Below are 27,891 nucleotides of genomic sequence, written 5' to 3' on the forward strand. Positions count from 1 at the left end.
GCCATTGGCTGAAGGTTTGGTTCGCAAATTGGAAACGTAAATTAAATGTAAAGTTTCTGTAATTGCCAAACTAATTACCAAACATATAAGTTGCTATTTATTATGAATAAAAAAATCAAATGGTTAAATTCATTCTTAAGTTCATGACTTTTGAGCCAATAAAAACTTGCCAACACTGTTATAAGTTACCAAAACATAGTGATTTTTACATATTTAATATCTCGATGAACATTGCATTTAAAAATATGAATTTATTCGCAAATGATTTTCCAAAGCGAGATCAACATTTCAATAATTGGAAGATTAAGAAAACTGGGACTGTATAAAAGTTAATTTCTTTATTTTTATGTATACAACCCCTCAAACAAATTTTGAGATTTAGTGTAACGGCACGTTATTTTGTAAAAAAACTTTTACAATTGAAGTGTGCTTTTTAAGTCGACGGTTGCAGAGATATCTGCTGTGCAAACAATTCGGGAAAGCTTGTATAGGTATCTGTTTGAATGGCAAGTTTCCTTTCATATAATATGCATACTTTTAATTCTTAAAATTTGTGCATACTGATATACCTGAAAACAAAATGGCATTCAAGAAATTAATAAACATATAAGAATTAAAATAAACAAATAAAATAAAAAAAATCTATAAAGGGAAAGTAACATAAAGATACACAAAAATACTTAACGGAATACCAAAGTTACGAAACATAAGAATGAAGAGGGTAAAACGTTAGTGCTTTTACGATACAAAATATATAAAGTAAAGCTTCGGAAGGCGCGTCATAATAATCGGAACTCATTCATCAAAAACGTGTAAAGTGTTGCTAGACGTGATTTGTCGCAAACGTCTTCATTTTGATTGATGCCCTTGTCTTGATCATGAAGCAGCAGCCGTCGGTTCGCTAAGACAGGAGGCAATTGAGATTCAGACGGAGGAAAATTGATAGGGCCAATGGTTATACCTACAGTAAATACTCTCTTTCGCCTTCTTTTTCAACACCCACACTTTTCCATGTCGCAATTTGTAAAACCAACACAGAATTATTTTTCTTTTTATCACCTCCCAGACACAATATTTCATTTTTTATTTTCCTTAGAAGGTGATGATATTTAAGAGCTCTCTTTTGAGCCGAGAAAAGAAAAAAAAAATGGCGTAAGATATATAAATCACGATAAAGAGTGTACTTTGTAAAAGATTCCGTCGTCTCCTTATTCTTAGGGAAAACTTTTTAAAAATTGTACTAAACAAACTACGTGTCTGTGATCTTTTCATCGGGGAAGATTGAACGATATCGTATAAAAAATTTTCAACCAGCATTTTTCTTTTTTTTCTGAATGGAGTTTATTAAATTGAGGATCACAAAATGGCTGCCCGTGGACTTTTTATACGACCAAAGAATTTTTTTTTTTTCATACGGCTCGCGGCTTGTTATTTAACTCGACTAACAATTTATAAAATATTTTTGAATTACAAGCATAAAAATGGATAAAAATCTAAAATTTAAATGACGCTGCTGTTTACGCAAACGTCCGGCAATAAAAGGGTCTTTGTAGACCCCCCTCTATTTTTAGTTTTATGGTTTGGTTCACAGAATAAGAGCCAAGTACGCACTGGTTATTATCGAACGTACTACACCAGTGAAATCGATAGGCTTTCTGGATATTATGCCGAGGTGAACAGGAAAAAAGCGTAATTTCTCTCCACCGGGAATGACACTTTTTTTCCTGTTTACCTCGGCATAATATCCAGAAAGCTTATTGATTTCATGTATCTTGGCCGAGCAAAAATTCAACATCCATCTCTATACTACTACACCAGTGTTTCCTCAACCTTTCTAAAAACAAGGACCAGTAAAATGTCTGAAACAATTTGACGGACCATTTGTGTCCCGTATTACGGGACATACCTGTAATTTTCGTTGTTCCGATTTTTTTTATACATTTCTCCCGTTTTTTCCACGACACTTATTTGAATTTGCAATAATTACTAAAGTCGTAATACGCACAGCGTTTTCATAATATAAATTATATTATGATAATAATGGCAAAAATGATAAATATTCCTCTCACATATGTCAGGTTTAAAGTTTTTATGTTAGGTTTAAAGCAATTTTAATTACGAACGGTCTTTTTGCCTACTTTTGGGAATGATGATGAATTTGATGACAATCGGCGGTATCATGTATTCTAAGAATTATTATTTGAGATCCCAGTTTATCGTATTTTTCTCAGCGAAATGATCGTCAGCTCATTTGAATATTTTTCGTAAAATAGTGTACATTCTGTTAACTGCGATTCGCAGCAGCCATTTATTCCTATACGCTTCAGAAATTGCAGCAGTAATTAGCAAATTGCATTTAAAGCAATAAATATCAACTTTTGGCAAACATTTAGTGATATCTCGAACTTAATATCGCAATTTTCGACATTCTCCTCGATGATGTATGGTGAACCTAAGTATGAAGGTATAATTTTATTTGAACCCATATGGGGATATGTCTAATGTCAACTACAGCGGGCGAATAATTTCATAGTCTGCGTGAGGGCCACCTATGCCATCGTCTCGGACTATCGGTTGAGAAACGCTGTAGTACACAATTACCAAGATGATATCTATGAATTATCAATCATTATAATATAACGAATGATCATATTGATTTTTTGATCTCGAATTTTCTTCTTGACTTAAAAGAGATCATGTTTTCGATCTACAAGGCCCTCGTATAATGGAGTTTGCACTCAACGTTTTACCAACTATAGTGGTTGCCATCGTCAGAAAGTGCTTACGTAGGGTTTACTGTTTCTTGAAATGTGAGAGTGTGATCATATTTATGAATCAGCTCAGCTGGAACTGCCTTGCTGTGGTTCGTCGCTATTGAATGTTATTGGCACATTCAGCGAACAATAATATTATTTATAATGCCAAAAAAAAAAAGAAGCTCTTGATCAATCTTATTTGAGACATGTAAGTATCATGTGCATTACTTATGGCCTAAGAGTTAAGGCAGCTGTGGGACTAAGACCAATCCTTTATATTTATTTTTTTTATACTATTAATTTACGTGAACATGAATATAGAAGTCCCCCATCAAAGTCTCTCATAGGCATAAACTTGTATTAGGCTCATGGGCCTTATGCCTTTCACTCAATATTTGCCACCATTTCCATAATAATATTAATTATGGTTGTTTTCCAAAAAAATCTCTCGATTTCTCGAATTTTTATAGTCAAACTGGAAGGAAATCACTACCATCACCTCTTTCTCCCTCAGCACATATTTATGTGGAACATAATCATGAAAAATATAGGTTTCTTCTAAGAAGCTAAACAGTGTTTGAACTCATTGATGTACTTACTGTATTTGATAAAAAAAGCTGAAAAAAAATTGCATATCGTATATTCATGCCACATGCAAGATACAACATCATACAGAAGTTGAATAGTACATTCAGGCTGATTCATCTATAGCACACATAAAAATGGACTGCCGGTTGGTTAGAAAATTTGCCATTCTAAATTTTAAGTTTTTTCTTTGCCAGTAAATGGTGGAAGTGGTTCCACTCATTATTTTTTGTTTAAAAAAAAATCAAAGTCGTCGTTAAAATGGGTTAAAAACCAAAAAGAGTTTTGGTTAATAAATTATTGTTGTATTGAATAATTTACGTATAGTCGGCCCTCGGTATATTAACGGTATTTTCCTCAGTTTTTTTCGAAAACACTGTGGAGGTAATAATTTTTGGTATCGGAGCAAAATATAAGTTGTTAAACGTTTAAAGAATCTCTCCTAAAGGGTTTTTCTGGTACCTCTGAAAATATTTACACAAGAGTGTTGTTTTAATGTTTCTAAAAGTGAAAAGATTGTTGACAAAAATTAGGATCGTTGTTACAGTTTCTCATTATTCGGCATCAATGAGTCTATAGTCAAATATATATCAAGAAATAATAACGTAAAATTCGATCAGCTATTTCTGTAGCTACAACCTGCTATTATATAGCCCTGGATCCACATGTCTCTTATGTAGAAAGTGCTGTTTTTCTGTGGGTGCGATAAAAAAGGTATGCAAGTTATGTACTGCATAAATTGCACACTATAGCCGCACACTATTTAATCTGCAAATCCCTGAGAATAAGAAGACAACTTCATTATAAGCAACATAGTAAAGGGGCTTCGTAAGTTTAAATCGGCAATGTTTTATTTCCATGGAATAGACCCATCTGTAGTACGTATTTCACATACACAAAAATTGATGAAGGGAGCCTTGTTACTGTAGGCTACTGAAACTTCTAACAATTTAACTGGAATTTAGTAGAAACGACGGACAGACATTATGTTGTTTTCAGAAAAAAAGCCTTAACTCACTGTGGACCCGCCTCTACTTCTTCCACAACAAGCAGATACTGTAAAAATGAGATGTCTTAAAGAACAAAATTTTAGGGTTTGTGTTATTCGCGGCCTCCTCTCGAACGTACGCGAATACGGAGGGACGACTGTAATTGCTGTATATAGCTAGTTTAGCTTATCTACATATTCAGCGTCAGCTGGTCTTGGGATATTATTGGTTTATATTATATTGCGCCTATGGTCAAGATTTAAAATAATTATCTGGTTAATAATTGTGCGGCAGATAGATGAATCAACCGTGTCAGCTCATTTTTCTAAATAAATGAATATATACCTATAATGTATTTTCTTTTCACTTACCTTGCGGCGTTTGATGTTTTTGCGGCCCGATGAGCGACGATCGACTGAAACTGTCATCGATGGACGACCGACTCCTCTTCCATTTTTTACTCAGCTTGACCATTCATTTTTTTTCATATGTTATATACACTATTTTTTCCATGTTATATACACTACTCACTAACTGATTACCGTAATTTTCTATATACAGTCGGTCCCTCTTATAACGTTCCCACTTACAACGTTTTCCCGCTTAGTACGACTTATTTTTGTGGTCCTAACTCAAGCAAATTCTTAATAAGATTTCCCGTTTAAAGCGTTTTCTCGCTTGCAACATATTTTCATGACGATTTTTTGAAAACGTTATAAGCGGGATCCACTGTATAAGCCACGGGCTGTCCACAAGGAAAGTTTGTTTCCTACTCTGTAAGGAATACAAATATTTTTTTTTTATTATCGAAACTGGAAGAAAAATTTCATTCCCAAAATTCTTTTTAATTTTTGTTCATCCTTTCGATTATGAGGGAAGGGATATTCAAGGGGCCCACATTCTAAAGTGGGTATCCTTGACCAATCATGACCAATCGGGATTTAGCGGGATCCTAGGCTGAGATCTTTTTAAAAGCATCTTTCTTGTAAATTTGCAATACAAACTAATACACAATGATAATGCCACCAGGGCCAGAACTAATGCTGGGTGGGGGGGGGGGGGGATAACTGCCCCGGTCAGAAAATTTAGGGGGGGGGGTGGCACTTTTAAGTGGGAAAAATGAACACTTTTGTGAAATGATCGAATTTTAATGTTGTAGGGACGGCAAAATCATGTTTGCCCCGTGCTCAAAATAACACAAAAGTCTCCTAGTTACGGCCCTGAATGTTACGCCCCAGAAATGAAGACCAGTTCGCGTAACTTTCGTAGGTGCCGTTGGTGCCATAGAAATAGTTTTCGTTGTAACGGTGCAGGATATAGACAAGAAATTACGAAATAAATTCATTTCGAATAATATATTATTCTATAAATTATTTTTGTTGACCTACCTCGAAGGACACCCTAGTCTCTTGGGTCACAGAGTGAATGTTCCCAATCTATGTATTTATATGTGTTTTTTGTTTGTCTTTTTGTACCAGTATTTTTATTCTGTTTTTGTCTTTTGTATCAGTTCGTACTTTGTATCTTTTTTTTGCAAAAATACAAGAAGATATGCGTAAATATATGAATTAATTTAAAAATATAGATATAAATTGTAATAAAATGATAAACACAAATTTTCATAGAATAATAAATATGAAAATGGTATAAAAATAAAATAGTAAAAAAAAAATAATTATTAACGAGTTCTTTTACATTCAATTTCAGATTTTTACTATTGTAACAATTAAAAGTAACGAGTAAGTGTTAAAATTTTCTCGTTTCGTTTTATACACACGCATATTTGAATGTTTTACAAAATCAGATTTATCTGATAGAAACATGCTTTATTCAGAGCTTATTTTGAATTAGAACTATTTCCCCAAATGTGCATGTGCTCTGTGGTTGAAGATAAAATATTAAGCATGGAGTCTGAAAAGAAAAAGTCTGAAAAACACACACACGCACGCGCACACACACTTATTATTATTATTTCTTTTTATGTAGGTGATGCAACTGTAGATACAATCAACATTAAATAGAAATAATCTCTAGAATGAAATCTTTTGAAATTGACTCACTTTCTGTGCGAAGTGACCGTGAGGCTTGACTTGTAGGAAAGAGAGCAGTTTCTTCAGAAAACCCTGCTGTAGGCTCCTGTAAGTCATTTGGAAAGAAAAAAAAATTCACCGACATTGGTTTGTATTTTAAGGTATGAATTCTGTGGTCAATGTCCGAATGTCTGACTTTCACCGATTCAAAAAAAGAAAAAATGGTTGTCCAAATCATGAAGTGTCTAAATTTTGGACACTGGCCATGATCTCATAGCTTCAAAAAGCTCAGTACCTCAGAACCTCACAAATGAGATCTCGCCACATTTGAAGCATACCCACGACAAAAAATGCATTATTTATTTAATCATTCTTTACTTCTCTCTTCGGATCTGTAAAATAGATGGCAGCACCTACAAAAAAAAATATAACACGCGCGCCATCAATGTTAGGTTTCTTTAACATACCAGGTTACCAGATTCGGAAAATGAGAAAGGAGGACGCTTGCGCATGCACCCTTAGTAACGTCACTTCTCTAAGTTTTCACAACAGATGACGCCACTATTATGACCAATAAAACCGGCCGCACCAATAGCGGTTCTGTTTCTCCAATGTAAAACAGAACCACTAAAAAAAAGCGAAAAAAATATTCTGGGAATTTTCATGGCTATTGGTCTATGAGCGTGCAAAACAACGGCCATACAAAACTTAGGAAGACGCTTGAAATCACATCAATAAGGAGGACGTCTTCCCAAAGCAGAAGTCTAGTAACCCTAACAAAATATTCCGATTAAACGCCCATCTTTGTTTGAAAAAAGGTATTTAGTTGTTTTGAAGGCAAGAGACTACTACTATTTAACCGTAAATGCACCTGGTACACATTCCTCTGCGAAATTTCTAAGCAGTTGTACATGCCGGAATGTGTGTTCTGAGTGTATGCATGACTCCTATACGTATTCACATTGTCAGAATTATGCGTGTTTCGTGTTCTACTGGTGCTGCCATCTGTCACCATATTTTGAAGGGGCTAAATGTCGGCTTCCTGAATTTTCATGGTATGTAAATATCGTGTTGAAAGTCTGCCTGCTTTCTGCAGGGAGATCGGAACAGACTACTTTACCGTACACCAACTCCGGTCATACATCGCCGTATGGCAATGCCCAACCAGTGCAGTCGGGTGGGAAATGAAGGTTCCATCCATCGGTGGTCGCCCCAGGATCGGTAGGTAAAGAACTTGTTTCCGATGTTCTTGCCCGGATTCGAACCCGTGAATTTTTATGCTAACCTTCATAGTGGAAGACGAGTCTTACCACTGACGCCACTCGTACGACAAGGCAAGAGACTGGGATTTCGAACAGTCAGAAAAAGGAGAACCATACCAACGAAATTATTTTACCGACTAAAAATTCCGTAAAAGAAAAGAGCTAAGCAATGTTTCTATTAACGATATTCGCATGAAGAATTTCTTGACGTAATTGTTATTCATAATAATTCCAGAAAAAAGTTTATTTCCCCCGTTCAATGCTGGATATTCCCTTAGACGGTTTTATTTTTGCTCCTCTTTGAAAAAGTGTGAAAATAAAGGAAGGGGGATTGTGTGGGGGCGAACTTATTTAATTCAAGTCATGGTGCAAGAATAAATAATGCAATAGAATTGAATTGTAACGGAATTCACACAACCGCAGAATAAATAGACAAGAGCAGAAAGTAATGTTTCCATCACCTGGGATCTTGACACCTTGAAATATAGTCCGGTCGTGTCTGGAATACCCATTAAAAAAAAATCTCTGGAAAGCCAATACAGTGTATTATGGTCCTCTTTTTATTATGGCCTCATAAAATGTATTCCTTTGGACACGTTTATTTCTTCGAACAATGTTCTACATTTTGATTTGGAATATTTTCATCGTACCCTGGTCATTATACAGTCAGGTAGGCCGTTTTTTTTTATGAAAGGACCTACTGTTTAAAGTCGATTCGAGGCTTCACGGTAAGATTTCGAACCCATTGAGCTAATACATAGTTGGTGCACTGGCACTCAATTGCCAAGCAGGAAAATAAAAAATTGACTGTATAAAGGCATCATAAATGTCTTTGACAAAATTTGAAGGTTGGTCATACAAAAAAATAAACCATTTCCGCGCCAGATAGCTGTCGCTTTTGAACGTGTATACGTAGCGAGGCACGTATTGCTGCAAGATGGAGGAGCTTTGAACATCTTCCCTAATCTGTTAAACAATTGTAATTGCATTTGTAAATTGTTTTTGCTTAATAAATCTTTGTATATTTTATCTGCATTCTTTTCTGTTTTGTTTTTTTTTGGTATTTGGAACATCCTACTATGGCTATATAATGCTTCCAATGTAAAAATAGGTTTGATTTTGTGTGTGTGACCTTCGAATTTTTCACAACTTTGAAGCCACTCTGTATATATACAATGATACCTCGACTTACGAATGATGCGGCTTACGAATTTTCGGTTAACGAATACTTTTTTCTCGTGATTTTTCTTCCTCGACTAACGAACATTTTCGTTGACGTGAATGCACGTGTTAACATAAAACAGCAGCGTCATGAGCTAAATTTTTGTGCCAATCATCATCAGGATTAATGTCATTCGAGTACGATTAACTCCTGTACACTTCGGAATCTTTTTCCAGATGTACATACACATATCTTTCTGAAATTTTCTGAATCATTTGATGTAAAATGACTGACCCAGTTAATAGAAAATGCATTAAAAAAACCTGTGTTTTTATACACAGAGGGTTTTTTTTCAGCACAAGACTGGGACATCAAACTGAACAGTGTGGACATTCTAGAAGATTATCTTTCCCATCTGCGTAAATATGAAACACAGAAATGAGATGACTAAGGCCGGTACTACACTATAAAGGTTTGATAAAATCCATTTTATAAAACTTGAAAAATCTAACCAATAAGGTTATTGGTTACATTCTAGAAAATGCAACTGTTGGCCTTATTGGCTGCATTTTTCAAGTTTTATAATAGTACTTTTATCAAACTTTTATAGTGTAATACCGGCCTAAGTCACAAATGAATTAAGTCACCTACGAGCTCGACTGGGTTGTGTCAGCTTCAGCAGACTAAAGCTGGTGTTGGTTACGTAAACTAAAAGATCTTCTAAGCTGCTGACGAAATTTTGCTGACAAATGGGGGGGGGGTGTCAAAAATGGCTAAAAATCTGCTTACGTAATACTTGAATGGCCCCATTTAGATAATATATATATATATCGAGAGAGTATATTTACAGAAAAAAATATTAATAATATTGTTATTAGGGAATCGATTGGTTATATTATGTAATATATCTGATATCTGTACACAGCTGTTATCGGTCCCTGGTACAAAATTCTCTCTCGCTCACTTCTGCTTTGAATAAATGGCGCCACCACGATAGCTAAATTTTATCACTTTTCCAATGCTAATATTATTTGTTAACAATGGGGAAAAAAAAATTTCAAGCTATTGTCAATGATTCGAAAATTATCATTCTTCTTTTTTCTGAAAATTAAAATATGGAACACACAAACAAATGTTCCGAATATTTTTTTCGATAAAACTGACCCATTTATTTAGAAATACGGGCATCTGGCAACCCTACAACCACCCGAAGCAAAATGAAGATCTCACGAATTCTGTAATATCGTAATAAGAGTGAAAATTCCACGTATACAGTATTTGCGGTAATAAGCTGTTATTACGCTGTCACTTACTCTCTTGTACATTTGACAGTTGATTAAAAGTTATTCCCCCCCCCCCCATGGTGAAAATTAAATGTAGAATATTTTGAAACAAAATGAAACGGATGCCACTGTGTTGTATACAGAATCTTCAACGGGGGAGTGGGGAAAGAATAGGGAACCGGGGGGGGGGGGGGGAAAGCAGATTTTCCACCTCCACCATCCCACCTATGCGAATAAAAAATTCTGGGGAGCGGAGGGAAGATTACACCCCGTGTCTGCCTATGTGCCGATGTATATTTTATATAGTTTTTATAATTCCATAATAATAATGTGTAATTAGGATAATTCCATAATTTTTTTCCTTAAAACTTCATTGTAAATGACAACAAAAAATATTTGTTTCCGATCAATATTTGACACATTATGGATTTAGGTGAATTATAAATTCCGCTGCCTCTTGATAATATATAATGATAATATAATAATGAGTCATTCATATCGGGTTATAATTTATGAAGGCGTATTTGTGTCTTCATTTCATGAATTATTAATGAATCGACTCTTAGTTGAGAGAGAAGAAATGTTATATCCAACCAATATAGTAATAATAATAGTAATAGTAATAATAATAATAGTAGTAATAGTAATAATAATAATAGTAGTAATAGTAATAATAATAATAATAATAGTAATAATAATAATAATAGTAGTAATAATAATAACAATGGTAACAGTAATAATAATAATAATAATGTAACTTTTCTTTACGGTTTATCACATATATCGTGGCCATCAATATCTTAAGTTATCAGAATTTTTTAAAGTTTACTCTATAAAATTATCAGAATTTTTATCTTGGAAAACTTTGATAACATTATAAATACTCGCATCAGAAATGATACATTGATCTCCTAATGAGTTATGATTGAAATTTATAATGATGCAATCTCCAGTTTCGTTTCGAGTAATAAAGATCCAATAAAATAATAATTTTTAATAATTTTAATAATGATAATAATGATAATGATAATATAATAATGATAATAATTTTTTAAAGCATCAGGTGTGACAATATTTATGGACAGGATTTATATTAAAAAAATTATAAACAGTTTTTCTAAATATAACTTTATTTTTATAAACGGAGTTTTATGAAAAAAAATTCATGACCAATTTTTATTTTTAACCAATTTTATAATTTTATGTAGAAAAATTGTGAACACTTTTTTATGAATAGAATTTCATAGAAAAAAATTATAAACAATTTTTAAAATTTCATTTTAAGTTTTTTTTTTCTATATATGAACGAAAAGTTGATTAGATTTTAGGAAATAGAATTTTATTGTAAAAAAAAATTATAAACAATTTTTATGAACAGAATTAAATGAAGAAAAAATTTAAAAACAATTTTTAGAATTCGACTTTTTTTTTATATGAAATGAAAAAATTTGATTTTGTGAAAAAGAATTGATAACAGCGTTTCTCAACCTTTCTGAACCCACGGACCACTAAATTGCAATATTTTGTCCTAATTCGAACCTTTGCGAATATCACTGATATTAGCTGCGTAACACAGAATAATTTTCTTTTAATCAGAATCGAGCTTTTCAAGTCTACCTGTGGACCACCTCTGGTCCGTAGACCATAGGTTGAGAAACGCTGGCATATAAAAAAAAATTTATAAACCATTTTTATAAACCGGATTTTATGAAATAATTATGAACAATATTTATAAACACATTTAATGAATTTATAGAGACAACTGCAATTACGTGGATTCCCATTTTAATTTCCCACAAAATTCTGTTAAATCCACCGAACAAAAATTACTCTTTTTTTTTTTTAAATCACGTAAATATTTTTAAATATTTTCAATATCGGTATTACCCCCTCTTCAAAATTTTATACCCGCTAATAACGCGAGAAATACAATAACAAAGATTTCATCAATAAGAAGAAAAGCATTGCTCGAAAAATAAATAAATTATAAATTTTTTCAATTACTCACCAATTAAAGAAAATTGAAAGAAAAATAGGTAAAAGAGAAGGGTGAAAGAGAAGGAAAAAGCGTTTGAATTAAACATGGAGTTGACAGATAGGGAAAGAGAAAAGAAAACACAAGCCGCGTCACTTTCAATTTCTAAGAACTAGAGAAGGAGGGATCTAAATGCCTTTTTCATACCTTTTAGATCCAGAGCTGATGCTGCTGCTTCTTCCAGCGCTGAGGTGGTGACAGAAGGAGTGGCTTACAAACGGGGGCCCCCTTTGATCCGCCATCTTGAAATAACTGGCAGCCATCTTTGCTGGTTTTCGGTAGCAATTCTGGGAGGGGGGGGGGGCATCCTATACTTAACCTCACTAACAGCAATTTCAACATCTACAATAACAAAAAAAAATATCTAAATCTTAGAGATAAATGGAGCCATTCTAACTACGACATTCCTCCACACTGATCATCAGAGGAGACTAAAAATCAACAAAAATGGCCAACGCTCTCTCTGTTTTGCTCGGAGAATATCAAGAAAAGGGGAATGGCAAATAATTCTTTTATTTTAATGTATATGTATTTATTTATTCAGGGGATGGTATATCTAAAAAAAAGCAACATTCCGGACGTGGATTTTGACACCTGGTCTTGGAGAGAGACTTGACTGCAAAAGGCGGAGACCAAGCGAATCTGAAAGAGAGTGAGAGAGAGAGAGAGTTGAGCAATCAATAGCCTTTCTATCTGAAGCGACTACCACTGACAGCAGCAATGCGGCATTGCGTTGCTAAGGAGAAAGTTGTTTGAGGAAGTTGGGCTGTGCGTGTGTTGGGGAATTGGTGATGGCGTAGTAGAGGGAGTTGCATACATACATGCTGCATACCACATACACATACATACTGTACTCTCTCTCTCGCTCACATGCTTTCACTGCATGCATGCTCTGCGTTCTAGTAAGGCGAAATCGTTTTATGGGTGGGCTTAAACTCTGCGAGAATATTAAATACTAACGGACACACACACACACAATAAGTACCGCAATTTCAGCTGTCATAGGGACATTATTCTCGCCATCGAGACGGGGAGCTTTTTAAAAACAGGCAGGAAGTACCTGATGATAATACAAATTAAGAAGTATGTCTAGATTTTGTGTGCGGTCCATCCTCTGATACAATGATGCTTTTAAAGAAATGATTGCAGGGAAGTAGTGTTATATACGAAAATGCAATTTTGAAGAATAATTTCACTCCTCTCCAAAATTTCGAAGGGGTATTTTTGTAAACCTAAAATATTTAAAATGAGTATTAAATAATTACCCTGGAATTTAAAGGAGTATTTTCACCCCTCAACGAAATTTGAAGTAAAATTGGATTTTGATGCGTCAATTGCGCATATAGATGCATATTGGCGAACACTGCATGGAAAATTAAAATACTCTAATAGCAATTTTCTGAAAATGTAGGAATAATCTCGACAGAATATTAAATACTAACGGTGACAAGCACACATACAATAAGTACCGTAATTTCTGCTGTCATGGGGATTCTTGGCATCGAGACGGAGAGCTTTTTAAAAACAGCCAGGAAGTACCTGATAATAGTATAAATCAAGAAAAGAATGTCTACAGATTTTATGTATGTGTGTGTGTGGCGCATCTTTTGATATAATGATGTTTTTAAAAAATGATTGTACACTGAAGTGTGTGTGTGTGTGTGTGTGTGTGTGTGTGTGTGTGTGTGTGTGTGTGTGTGTGTGTGTGTGTGTGTGTGTGTGTGTGTGTGTGTGTGTGTGTGCCAAAAGTCATGGGATACCTTTTAATATCGTGTGGGACCTTCTTTTACCCTGCGAAGTACAGCAATATTTAGAGGTATCCCATGACTTTTGACACTTCAGTGTATTTTTACATTTGAACAAACGTAACCGATAAGATACGCTTATTGGTTGCATTTTTCAAGTTTTGTATAAAGGGATTTCTATAAAAAAATTTTGCAGTGCAATCCCGGCCTTATCCCAAAATGTAATTGTGAAGAGTAATTTCACTTCTCTCCAACATTTGAAAGGGTATTATTGTGGCAAGAGGGGGGGGGGGGTATTTTTTTTAGTGTGAGAAATAATTATTAAAAAAAAAATTACCTAAAATTTGAAGGAGTATTTTCACTCTTCACCGAAATTTTGGAGGAGTAAAATTAGATTTTGAGGCGTGAATCACGCATCTAGATGCATATTGGCGAACACTGCATGGAAATCTTGCGAAATGAGAATACTCTAATCATCAAAATTTTCTGAACATATGAATTATCTCGATTTTGAAAATCCTGCAGTGATTTGGTGGAGAAAAAAAATAATGCTTGTGCCTATTATTTGTATAGAAAGCTTAAAAAAGTAAATAAAAATATAAGACATGTAGAAAGACATGTTTTTGTCACATCATTCTCCTATGTTAATACCTGTTAATATCTGTCTTAACAGCTAAGTTGGTAGAGCACTCGTCCGGCAAATGAGAGACCGGGGCTCGAGGTCCCGTGAGAGAAGAGATGAATTTCCCTTCTCTGAGAAGCACCGATATCTCTTCATTCAGCCAGTTTTCCGTATCTGTTGTAAAAAGATAATATAACCTATAAATAAATTAAAGATACTTTCTCTGCAACATTTGCAAGTACAGTGAAACCTCGCTACAACGATGGTCGATGTAATGAAATAGCAATCTGAAACGATATATTTTCAAACCTTGTTTGGAATTGCCAAGATTCAAATGTTAAAATCCTCTCGATGCAACGATAAATCTCTTTATAACGATATCTTTTATGATACTTCGAGACCGCGATACAATGATATTTTTTATATATATATTTCACTCAAAATCACTTTCAAATATATTTCCATCACCTGGGATTTTGACACCCTGCCCGGTAGTGTCTGGAATGCCCATTCAAAAAAAAAAAATCTCTGGAAAGCCAATGCAGTGTATTATGGCCTCATAAAATATATTTCTTTGGACACGTTTATTTCTTCGAACAATATAAAGTTCTACATTTTGATTTGGAATGTGTTCATCGTACCCTCGTCATTTTGCAGTCAGGTAGGCCTTTTTTTTTATGCAAGGACCTACTGTTTAAAGTCGATCCGAGGCTTCACGGTAAGATTTCGAACCCATTGAGCTAATACATAGTTGGTGCACTGGCACTCAATTGCCAAGCGGTAAATAAAAAATTGACTGTAAATGGCATCATAAATGTCTTTGACAAAATTTGAAGGTTGGTCATACAAAAAAATAAACCATTTCCGCAACAGAATGTTGTCAGATAGCTGTCCCTTTTGAACGTGTATACGTAGCGAGGCACGTATTGCTGCAAGATGGAGGAGCTTTGAACATCTTCCCTAATCTGTTAAACAATTGTAATACACGAGAGTACTAAGCATAAACCTATTTTACAGGTTGAAACAACCAACTGAATTTTAATCATCAACTAATCATTGAAATTTTTTGCTGCGAATAATCATTTTTTATTTTGGTACTAACAACACCAATTCAGAAAAAATGCCAAAGAAACAGCATAAATTTGGTGGTACCTGATGATAATGATACCTCTCGATATAATTATAATCAAAAGATACTTTTTATTGGTCCGTAAAGTGTCGTTATATCGAGGTTTCACTGTATACGAATCATTACAAATACTTATAAAAGTTCATCTTAATCTAAAGCTACATAATTCTGAGACACTATTCAGGTACCAAAAACCAAACAAAACTAGTTTTCAATTTTTTTTTTCTAGGGTTGGAAATCGACCGATTAATCGAATTTTAATCGAATAGTAGCCCCCCTATATGTGGCGTATGGTACTTTGTACTGTAACTTATTAAGCAACTTTTATATATTTATTGATGATACAAAAATATACTTTTGTGATATAACGACAACCCCCCCCCCCCAGTAACCTTCATTTACGGACGAGAAGAAGTGTTCGTAATATTGAGCGTCGACTGTATTACTTTTTTTCCCTAGAAACTGCTCTCAAATTTATTGGAGGAGGAAGGGACTGAGGTTTCCCGAATACAAAAAATGCTCACAATGGCGACAACAAACTTCGGTCTTGTCTCAGGCTCGTAGCCAGAAATTTCGTTTGGGGGTGGGACCACTTTCATTTCTGAGAAGTCCAAAGTGATAGAACAATAGATTTGGCCATCTTTTTCCCTTTTTTCGGTCATTTTCTCACATTTCGGGGGGGGGGGCAGACCCCCAAGTTCCCTCCCCCTCGCTACGGCCTTGTCTTGTCTTTTGAATCTGAAAATAACTATATTAAAAACTAAAAAAAACCTTTAAAACTGAAATCCCTAATTTTCGTTGAATTTAATCCCTAATTTTGTAAACTCTCGGTAACCCAACAGTGTGATGAATGATGAAACACAACTAAACAAGTATTTATTTGTCATAGAATGGAGGTGTGGTAAAATCACAACAGTGAAGGTGGTAGGGGATGGTCTTGGAAAATGTATAACAGCACTTAACCAGAAGCAAGCACTTTTTTCCCTATGCGGATTTTCTGCAATATGTGCCACCAACCATCCGAGGACCGATGTAATTTGAGCATGATGAATTAGGTCCGTTTTTTCGCAGTGAAATGCGGAATTACTTAACACTACATTTCAGCTCTAAAATGGATTGGACGCGGTGATTCCGTTGCATGGCTGCCCTTCTCTCCCTATTACTTCTTCTACCTCAACTTCTTTTTTATGGGGTCATTTTCTAGATATTGTGTATGCATCTCCCATTGAAAACCCTGAGTTCCTAATCGCTAATGCAGATAGCGTGTAACCCGAAGGTGCTCAACCCAGCGAGACCCAACGTAACCCAAAGGAGAGTGGGGGGGGGGGCACTTTATTGTTTTGAAAATGTGTCGCGGGCCGGTTAAGTTCTCTGGAAATGTGTCACACGTCACTTAAGTGATCTGTAAATATGTCGCGGGTCACTTGAGTGATTCGTAGATGTTCCCCTGGTCATTTAAGTGGTATGGAAATGCGCCGCGGGTGGATAAAGTGCCATGGAACTGTACTACGGGTGGCTAAAGTGCCATGGAACTGTGCTGCGGGTGACTAAAGGACCTTTAAATATTTTACAACTCAATTAGAGTGATCTAGGAATGTGCTGCGAATCACTTGAATGATCTGGAACTGTGCTGTGAATCACTGGAATGATCTGGAACTGTGCTGTGAATCACTGGAATGATCTGGAAGTGTGCTGTGAATCACTGGAATGATCTGGAAGTGTGCTGTGAATCACTGGAATGATCTGGAACTGTGCACACGTCACTTGAATGATCTGGAACCGTGCACACGTCACTTAAGTGATCTGTAACTATGTAAATATCTAATTAATTAAATTTCTTTGTTGATGTATTTTGTTTCAATTAAATAACAGCACCAATTTACATCTGTTTTTGCAACAAAAGATTTTTTTTTCAAGTTTTTATGAAGTTGGATCAGCGGTAGGTGATCTATAAGGGTATCACAGGCCACTTAAGTGTTACGGAAATGTGCCGCTGGTCACTTACGTGACCTTTAAATATGCCCCTTTTATTTGTTAGTTCATTTTTACAAAATTAGTTTTGAGATCACGGGGCACACCAGATGACCCCTAGGGCCACATTTGCCCAGCGAGCCATGCGTTGAACATATATGGTGTAACCAATGCGTGTTAATACATCTTCATCGCAATGCTTCATAATTAGGCTGCGCATTCCGTGACGAAGAGACGGAAAAATATTTTTTTAGGTGCGTTCTAGCGTTCTATCAATTCTCAAAGTTTGTAGCAAGAGATCTGAATCACTTCGTAGATGAGAGCAATCTGTTTAAGAAGAGCTATTAATATTAATACTAATATTTAATGTGTTATAGTATTGAATATCATCGATGAATATAGCAGTGAAACATCATGTGATGGTCTTGATTTTTAGCATGCGAGAATGGAGCATTTGTTCACGGTCCCCATAAACATTTTTGTCCCCAACAACTTTAAATTGCACAGGTTATACTCGCTGACTGATGATATTAATTTTGAAATTTTTAAAATAAATTATACTGGCCTTACTCAGTTGCAGGCTGGCCACATTTCCTGGAGAAAATCACGGGAACTGGGCTCCGAAATATATATACGGGAAAAATACTGGAAATCGCTCATTATCGCCACTTAATGATGCCATAGATAAGCAAAATCGCCAAGCTAAAATAATCATAAAATCCCCAATGTAGGGAAATAAAGCGCTTCTGCAAATCAAAGTGCTGCATTAAAATAAATTCTACGAAAAAATTTAATAAACAAATATATCAGATGAATATGTATTTATAGTCATAATTATCAAATAATTATCAAAGTATAATCTATAAAATTAGGAAAATTTGTAATCTTTGATTTCAGTAAAGAATAATTATTCAATTAAGCTTCGTTGAAAATACGGTCACATGAAAATGCATTTTCTTAAAAAGGCAAGATGGCAAAAATTGCTAAAAAATATTTTCCATGTAATAACCCTAGTCAGAGGGGATCTCCCTTTAAACCCCGGCTTTGTCTGTTGTCTGTTTTGGACATTATATGCATCAGAGTAGACTACTGCATAGATATTGTGTATGTATTGGATCATAATAACTCTGGAGCAAACATAAGAGTGGAAAGATGAATCATGAGTTAAAAAGAACACCCTTGTTCAGACAGCTTAAAGAAAAATGTGAAAATTACTAAAATTATGAACCAAAATATCAAATTTTGAAATAAAATATGTAAATGAATTTAATTGAAGTAACTATCATGAATAACATTTTATAAATTATAATTGTTTTGCATGTCATACCCAGGTATCAAAGTTACCCCTCGACAATATAATACAAATATAATACCTTCAAATTGAGTGACTTGGGTAAATATTTTGGACATTTTTTTTTGTATGATCTCGCTTATGAATTAAAAAATTTTATTAAAAGTTGCGCCACTAGAGAGAGAAAGAGAGAAAAAAAAGTTTTTTTCCATGTTTTATGCACTTATTATAATGGAGAAAAATGAATGCAGTCGTACCCAAGTCAATCCGTCAGATGGAACCAGACATGCCATAAAACATGCTTGTTTTTTGGAGAGTTGATCTTTCTCAATTCTGAGAAAGTCAGAAATGAATACCAAATCTCATTTCTTTCAGCTCTGACTACCGATAGTTACCATTCCCCCCCCCCCATGATATTTTTGCATGATATTCATCATCAAAAGTTTTAGTAATCTGCCCTGAGTATTTTCTTCCCTTTCACATTTGATTAAATAAAATTCCCAAGTGAAATCTAACGCCGGCATTACGCTATAAAAGTTTGATAAATGTACTTTTACAAAAGTTGAAAAATGCAACCAATAAGAACATTAATAACATTCTAGTAAATGCAATCGATCACCTTATTGGTTGTATTTTTCGAGTTCTATAAATGAACTTTTATGAAACTTTTACGGTGTAATCCCAGCCTAACATCATATCATGTTTATCTTTCATCTCTTGTAGTGCAGGAGAATGATTTCAGAATCTTCAGGCATAAAAAGGCTGTCTCTTCACTCCCTCTTATGGGGTTTATTTATGTATTTTTTTTTTCTATGATTAGTACTACTACTAGTTGAAGTTCCCCCTCAGGATATACGTTATCCCAATGGTTATTCCTTTTCTTGGAGAAACTAATAAAAAATACTGTCTCCAAGTAACTCCGGAATTCCCTAACATTTCACTAATCATACAACTATTGATTAACAAATTCATTTGATTAGATAATTTATCATCCACAATTGAAATAATAAGTATGCCTACTAAAGCAAACTTCTATCAAGATTGTGACATGTAACCACTAAGCTCTGTAAACAAAATTTTGCCATGCTTTCATGAAACCTTAAAACAATGGTTATGATAATGTAGGCGTGGAAAAAAAGACGAGATAATTATGAGAGATTTGGGCACAATTTTGAATCATGGAGGCTCACTTTTGTAGCTCAACCTGGAAAATCATCTCTCTATTTTATTCATAGTAGCTTTGGCGTCATCTAAAATAAAAAATTAGAGCATGTACCCAAGTCGACCCGCTAATCACCAAGTCATCCCATGTGACTATATGTAAAAATGAAAAAAAAAAGATATATACTGTAATATAAATTTTATGTAAAATGCGTAATTAATTTCATTTTTGTACCAGTCCTTACCGTGTCCCCCAAAAACTATAAAATCCCTAAAGCTGATGAATGTAAATACAGTGAGTGCCACTCGTTCTTATCAACGATTCAAATTCTGATGGCAACTCTTAAAAGCAAAATAGCAAATAAAATAAATGCAGTGTATTCGTACAATAATTCGTGTCGAAGTTGTATTTTAGAAATATCTCCAGGGAATTAAGAAATTCAGAAGAGAAAACAGCAATAACGACTAAATAAAATGGAAATCGAAGCCGAATATTTCTGAGCTCTGAAAATATTCACACTGTCTTTCAAATAGAAACGACACCACCTGTATATAGGAGTATAATGCAATCCATTACTCAATTGCTTCTCTTTGTTCTTTAAAATATTTCATTTTCTTCTCTTTTTTTGCGATATATATACTCAGAAGAATGGCTTCAGATTGTTGCAAATTCATTCGTCGTAATATAATAGGGAGCAAATGTAACGCATCAAAGCGATTCCACATTCTCTTGTAAAGAAACTGTTTAAAGGGAAAGATTGAAAATTCGTGGTGTTTGTTGTTCCGCATCGGAAGAGTTTATCGCTTATTTTTCTAAGACCTAAGAAATAAATAAAATTACCTAGAAATCGACAAAAAAAAGTAAATATTTATAGCTCATGAAAACACTGTACTATACAGGGCGTAAATTGAAGATTACGTGAAAAATGAAGGTAAGAACCTATTTTCGTTCGATTTAATACGTTCTTATGCAATTTTTTTTATTTTTCTGCATTTTTAACGATCAACTCCACCGTTGTCTTTTACATACTACTGTATATACAGTGGATCCAGCGTATAACGTTTCCCAAAAAAACAGTCATGAAAAAACGTTGAAAACCTGAAAACGCTTCAAACGGGAAATCTTAATGAGAATTAGTTAGAGGGTGAGGCCACAAAAATAATTCGCACCAAGCAGGCGAACGTTATAGTGGAACGTTATAAGCGGGGTCAACTGCATGTACCTTAAAAAGACGGAACTGCAGAATATATACTAAGAGCAAAAAATTGAATACAAGTATGTTGTATATTATGCATTATTTGTAATTGTATTAACAGATATTTTTAAATTATAAGGTACAAAATCGATTCTCATATGCGTTCAGATATTCACCCTGTTATACAAATTTATTTCTTTATTTAAAAAAAAAATGTAACTGATAATTTAAAAAAAAAATTACAAAAACTTAATGAAGCAGGTTGTCACCTTCAATGCATTTTATAGTATTCTTAATCCGATAAATTGTGTGTGCGATTTTTAAATTATTATAAGTGTCTCGACTTACAAGTAATCCATGTTATGGGTAAAAAATATTCACTAAAATAAGCAAATATTCGACTTATGACTCATTAATATTAATAAAGTCCAAATTTGAAAATTCTATCATGATCATATTTTAAAATATAACATAGTAGTAATATTTTATTTTATAAGATAAATAATCCTTTCTTTGGGTTCAGGAAAGAATATTAATTAAAATTAGTTTAAACTGTCATGGGCATTGTATAATATTTTATCATGTGTATATATTGTTTATAAATTTTGTTAATTGCATTTTTAATTGGGTTGCTGTATTTTTGAAATATATGACATCCATATTTTTATGGGCATCTTTTTCTCAGCTACCTCGTTGGGCATTTTGCCTGTTGTGGCATTGTATTTGTATAAAGTTTTAATAATTTACATTTCAGTGCAATATTTCTTAAGAGTGAATACATTTCCTATAAAATAAAATTCAAAATTATCATGTTATAAAATATATTAAAATTCATGTTTTTAAATATAATAATGTTTTGAAGTATTTTATGTTCACGAAAGAAGTTTCAAATCTGGAATTTATTGGTATGAACCACCAAATATATATAATCACTGTATAAAACCCTAGCAAAGGGGTCTCATACCTTTTAACATGGTGAAAAACTATGCCCTCTAGTAGAAATGTATTAAAAACACTAACTAACCATTGATTTATTTCAAATTTTTTACGCATATTTTTGATTGTACTGTAGCCTATATGCTATCCTATGTCAGTATAAAGTTTTACATATCTCTAATACTTAACTTTTTTGCAAATTTTCAAAAAAAAAAAAAAAAGAAAAAGCTTCCATGCATGGTAAAATAGCATGACATCAATGCAATAAGAAGAAAAATCGATTCAAAATATGTAAAAGGAAACTGTTCAGTTCGTGAAATGAAGCAAAAAGATTGAAATTTCAACGACTCAATCTTATTCAAAATAAATTTGAAATTTCAATTTTTTTGAATTTCACAATTTAGAATTTAATTTTAAATAAAATTGAGTCAATGAAATCTCAATCTTTGACTTCATTTCATGAACTGAACAGCTTCCCTTTATATATATATTGTTTATTGAATCAATTTTTATTCAATTACATTGATGTAATGTTATTTTATCATGCGCGCAAACTGTTTTTAATGAATTATTTCGAAAATTTGTAAAAAGTTAAGTATTAGAGATATGTAAAACTTTATAATGACATAGGATAACATACAGGCTACAGTACTATCCATCAAAATATGTGTAAAAAAAATTTGAAATAAATCAATGTTTTTATATATATATATAAGTAGTATTTTTAATGATATTTCTACTAGGGCATAGTTTTTCACCTCGTTAAAAAGGTACAAGACCAATTAAAACAGCTCGCTTAAAAATTTGAGGTTTACTAAAATTTTAAACTGAATTATTACGAATACAAACTGACGTATGAAGTAAAATATAAAAATGACGTAATAAATTCAAAACACAAAATATTGTTTTAAAATTTAACGGTTTAACGTTTCATTCTGAAATAATAATTCCTTATTAAAACGGAAAAATTACATGTAATATGATATTGATGATATAATATGGACTTCAATGTAGATTTTTTTCGTTTTATAAAACTATGTTAGATAATAATTTATGATTTCACATATTAATCCGTTATTATCATTCAAAATAAAACGATACTGGAATAATTTTCGGTACTTTCCATAAACGGAAAATGGAAAATATATCAGAAGATGATTTTCATAATTTATATAGCTGTTTTCCACACATTGGTTGAATATTTATTTATTCTTGTTTGGGCGTCCCTGGTGATGGAATTGGGGAGAGAAAGAAACAGCTGTCACTGAAGTTACTCCTTTGTTATGAGACACTTTTCCCCCCTCTTTCTCTCTCTTTTCAACCCAGATTCGACCCTATTGAAAAAGGTTTTCCTCTACAAAAATGGTATACAGTTTTATGAATCGGCATTGCATTTGGAGACTTCCTATCACAAACATTTTGTGTTTATATATTTTTTTTTGTATCATCAGTAAGTGCGTCGACTTACGATCAAAAAATGCACTCAAAATATTAGTTAAGAATGCATTAAATTAATAGCATTGAGAATAAGGGGGAGAAGGGACTCACACTGTTTTGGGGTACTGTACTCTTATTGCAGAGAAAGCTGCTTTTATTATTGCATAGCGTACACTGTACTGTACTATACAGGGCGATTCTATATATAATTCCCCCTGTCGTATTTTACTGGTGAACCGTTCATCCTAGAGGTATACATCCAGATGGAGAAGTATCCGACTAACGTGTAGAACTCAGATACGCCTTACATGTTGCAAGGGATCATATAGGTATTAAAATATAAAAATTAACTCTTTTCATACGGACACCTTGTCCTCAAAAACTCGATAAGAAAATCCTGTCTCTTCTGAGGCAAAAAAAAAAAAATTCTCGTCTCTAAGTACAATACTGATTGAGATATTTGAATTCCAAAACCGGAAAAAAAGTAGCGGTACCCACTTGAAAACGAGGAAGTTTTTTTTTTGTTGGCCTCATAAGACACAGGGGAACAACTCTCTTGGTGTCTCCAGATTGGGTTTTTGGAAACAGGTATCCGTATAAACAATTTTTATATTTTAATAACTATACAACCCCTTGCAACATTAATGACATATCTGAGTTCTACACGCTGTCTGGATTCTTTTTCTAATTGAAAATATGCGTCTACGATCAACAGTTCATCAGTAAAATGCGGCAAGGGAAATAATGGAATCACCCTGTACATGGCGAAAGTTCGACGTAACGGGTATGGTTTTATAAAGAGAATCTTGCCATTACGAATGATTTTCAAGTGATTGTCGAAGAGCTGATGTGTTGAAAACATAAAAAATATTTGTTTATAGCGAATTGCGAAATAAAGTCGTTGAATTATTTTCAATTGATCTTGCAAAGAAATGTTAAGCCTACATCCATATTAAAGAAGAAAGAAATTGATCAATTGTCTTGTTTCCGTATTCTCATCTTCATTTCTTTTTATGTATCTACGTAGCTGAGAAAGGGTCTTCCTTAAATGCATAATCTATACCGTATATTTTGAATTGTAGGGAAAGGGCCCAACTTTGATTTGGGGGGGGGGGTGAAAGTGAGCAAAACGGAAATTAAAGAGCTCTTGGGAATGTAAGAGAGCCCGGAGTATATGCACTAAAAAGTGGTGAAATATTCCTAAAAATATGTAAATATGCACTTAAAATGCCAAAACGTGTACTTAAAATGCCAAAACATGCACTTAAAATGCCAAAACAAGCGCTTAAAATGCCAAAACATGTTTAAAATGCCAAAACATGCACCAAAAGATCCTGAAAAAGTTAAAAAATTACGAAATATGTACCAAAAAAGAGAAAATATGCATTAAAAGATCCCCATGCAAAAAAAAAAAAAGAAGCAGATATGTTTTGAAAATGCATATTTTCTATTTCTTAGTGAATATTCATTTAAAAAGAAAAACATCCTAATATATGTATGTACTTCATATGCAAAAAGAAAACCTGCCACATACTTTTTTTATTTTTACGCATTTTTAATTTCTAGTTCGTTGTAGCTGCTCAGTATCGAAGTGCAGTACCAGTAACACAAAGGACAGTTTCGACACTATTTCTAAAAAAATGAATGTTTTTGGATTTAAATCTAGAAACTGCCCTCCAGTAAAACTGTAGGTTTTAGGAAAATACAAAGGCCACAGCAGACAAAATACCCAACGAGGTGGCTAGAAAAGCCACCGACATCTCTATCAATTCAATTATATTGAATCTAGGTGGAGAAGGGGGAAGTACATGCCCACATGGAGGAAGCCCAAAACCTGGAAAGCTTATAACCTGGTCTAAAAAGCATGAGTTTTTAAACTTTAAGACAGTTCGGGCCAAAAACAATGTCCACGAAGCCCAATGGCTAATAAGTCATACTGTGATATCTTGATTCTCGCAGTAGTGTCTTAACGGGTAGACCCAAAACGGGGCCCAGGGCTTCGAGGCAAATATGGAGCCCTACATTATTGGAAATTATTTCTTCATTAAATATGAACTTTCATGAATTCTCAAATTATTTTCACTCTAAAAAGGAATTTTTCATTAATTCTGAGAAATTTTTTTTCATCATATATGATTTTTTATAAATCATGATTGCTCCCTTAAAAAATCATATTGCCCCCCCTTAAAAGTCATATTGCCCCTCTGTGGGGCGTGGGCATCACGTTGGGAATCACGGAGTTAAAAAAGAACCTTTTTTTTGTTGATTTTCTTTTCAGTCACTATCAAAAAAATTAGCGCAAAACATTACCAATGCGGTTTGTAAGAAATTAAACGAATTACACACACAGGCATGAATAAAAAATCAAATTTTTTAACTCGTGGTGAAACAGAACTTTGTATTTTTACAAAACGATTGAATTTGAAGCATTACATTCATATATTTTTTGCCGTACTCATTACAGAGAATCCCGCAGATAACGTTCCCTCTTATTACGATTTATTTCCGAGGTCCCAACGTTCTTACTAATTCAGTTCTTACTACATCCAGATCTCCAGTTTAAAGCGTTTTCCATGGCGGGTTTTTTTCGAAAAACGTTATATATAGGTGGGATCTACTATATATATATGTATTTCATTATGCAAGATATTTTGAATGGCGAAACATTTTTTATAGCATGGCGTATGAATAAAATCCTGAATAAACAGATATATTTTAAAACATTAAAAAAGAAATACTCACCTTATAATACGTTGAGAAACTTCTGTAGAAAATGAAGGTTATTATGAGCGTAGATTTCATAACGCAATCATGAAACAATGCAGCTCATGGAAATCAAACTTGATGATTGACAGGTGTCTAAGCGAGCCCGTGTGTCTTCGATTGTTCTTAATTTACCTCTATTTCTCCATTTCGATGATGACGACGTTGATTACCTTGCGATTCCGCCATTTTCTCATTATTTGTTATGATGCAGCTGTTTCACGCCAATATAATGTCCTTGATTGAATACAACTACGCTTATTTTCCATTCAGTAGAAACGTCTTAATCGAAATCGATTGTAGAAATATGCCACGTGCCAGAAGAATCAGAATTCTTAATTCTTCGGTATTTGAAAGTGGAAAAATCTATCGGGTTATGATGAAAGTAGATCTCTTTGGAAAATATAGCTTGAAATTACACACTCTCTCTCTCAGTTAACACCTGGATGTGACGATTTCTTCATCCTTACACAGTTACTGAACTGAAGTGAGAGAAGTTGATGGCGTCGCCGCGTCTTCTAAAAACTTGCCAAAACTTTCTTACCGCTCAGAAATGAACAATCGTACTTGATTCAAGGAATAGTTTTTCATTTCGAAATGATTTATTAACATTCTCCCAACCGGGTTTTCAAGCGAGATGTTCCATCTGGCATCATTTGTAGGCACGACTTGATCTCGACCGGCGAAAAAGTCATCACGTGATTCCTCGAGATAGTCAAGAATTCTCGAAGACTCTGCCAACGGGGCAAGAAACTTCCAGAAGGTACGCGTATAATATAATGCCGCATGTACTGCTGCCACCGGTGCTCTACTCAATTCCACCACCACACCTCACCCTCCCACCCCTCCGATTTCTGCAGTACCTTCCACTTTTTTGAAAGCCCAGTGTATGTGTGTGTGTGTGATGCCACTTTACAAAGCTGTATCATCATCATCCCCCTTTTTAGCCAGGTTTACTCATTTCACCCAGCCTAGCTAGCTCTAGCTCCCTCTTTTTTTGAATTCATGTCAGGCCTGAATTTATGGCCTCCTGCCAGCGAGTACCATTAATCTTGCTTTGTTTCATTCTTCCTTCTTTATGCTATTCCCACCACCACTACCACCGAAAAATCCTGTGTGTATGTGTGCCATGTAAAGACCTTTGCTTTCTTTCTACTGTACTCCCAGCTTTTTAATGCTATATAAGCACGCGATACCCTCGATATAATTTTGTGAGGGGAGGGGGGAAAAAACCGGTGAGATACGCCATGTACTGCCTGCTAACAAGGTGATGCAGAGAGGAAATGGACAATTTTAAAGCCGTGCCAGACGTAAATGGTAAAAGAAGGGAGGGCTTTTGCCGGAAGTTTCGTTATTTTTAGTACAGGCGCCTTCTGCTTGAATGTGTCGAGATTGTCGGGGTCATCATTGATAACACATACAACATAATTTTCTAAATTGTGTGACTAAAATACCGACGACAGTTTTTGAAACCTCCAATGACTTCGGAAACCATTCTGTGTAGTCAGCCGTTTCCACCCTGGGGCCATATGGCCTCC

General features: G+C 34.1%; 1 protein-coding gene and 1 long non-coding RNA gene across 5 annotated transcripts in view; one reads left to right on the top strand and one right to left on the bottom strand.

Moving 5' to 3' along the window:
• Positions 1-375: 375 nt before the first annotated feature.
• LOC149086735 (uncharacterized) lies at positions 376-27,133 on the bottom strand. Of its 2 annotated transcripts, XR_016192516.1 has the most exons (5): positions 26,333-27,133; positions 14,499-14,643; positions 12,250-12,444; positions 6,391-6,466; positions 376-569 (listed from the first exon to the last, which is right to left on the bottom strand). It is a non-coding gene; the product is annotated as an uncharacterized LOC149086735 (long non-coding RNA). The 2 variants fall into 2 exon arrangements; XR_016192517.1 differs by lacking the exons at positions 14,499-14,643; positions 26,333-27,133 and having other exon boundaries at positions 12,250-12,538.
• The window catches only part of LOC149086736 (uncharacterized), a 69,551-nt gene continuing 62,408 nt past the window's right edge, over positions 20,749-27,891 (top strand). For all 3 annotated transcript variants that reach the window (XM_089231088.1, XM_089231091.1, XM_089231089.1), the window contains exon 1: positions 20,749-20,953. In XM_089231088.1, the coding sequence (XP_089087214.1) occupies positions 20,948-20,953 (6 nt within the window). In that variant the 5' untranslated portion in view covers positions 20,749-20,947. The remainder of the gene's footprint in view (positions 20,954-27,891) is intronic.

This window comes from Pholcus phalangioides, unplaced genomic scaffold, assembly GCF_987345545.1.
Source record: "Pholcus phalangioides strain wild (caught in Gottingen) unplaced genomic scaffold, Ppha-v1.0 ptg000004l_1, whole genome shotgun sequence".
Classification (NCBI taxonomy): domain Eukaryota; kingdom Metazoa; phylum Arthropoda; class Arachnida; order Araneae; family Pholcidae; genus Pholcus; species Pholcus phalangioides.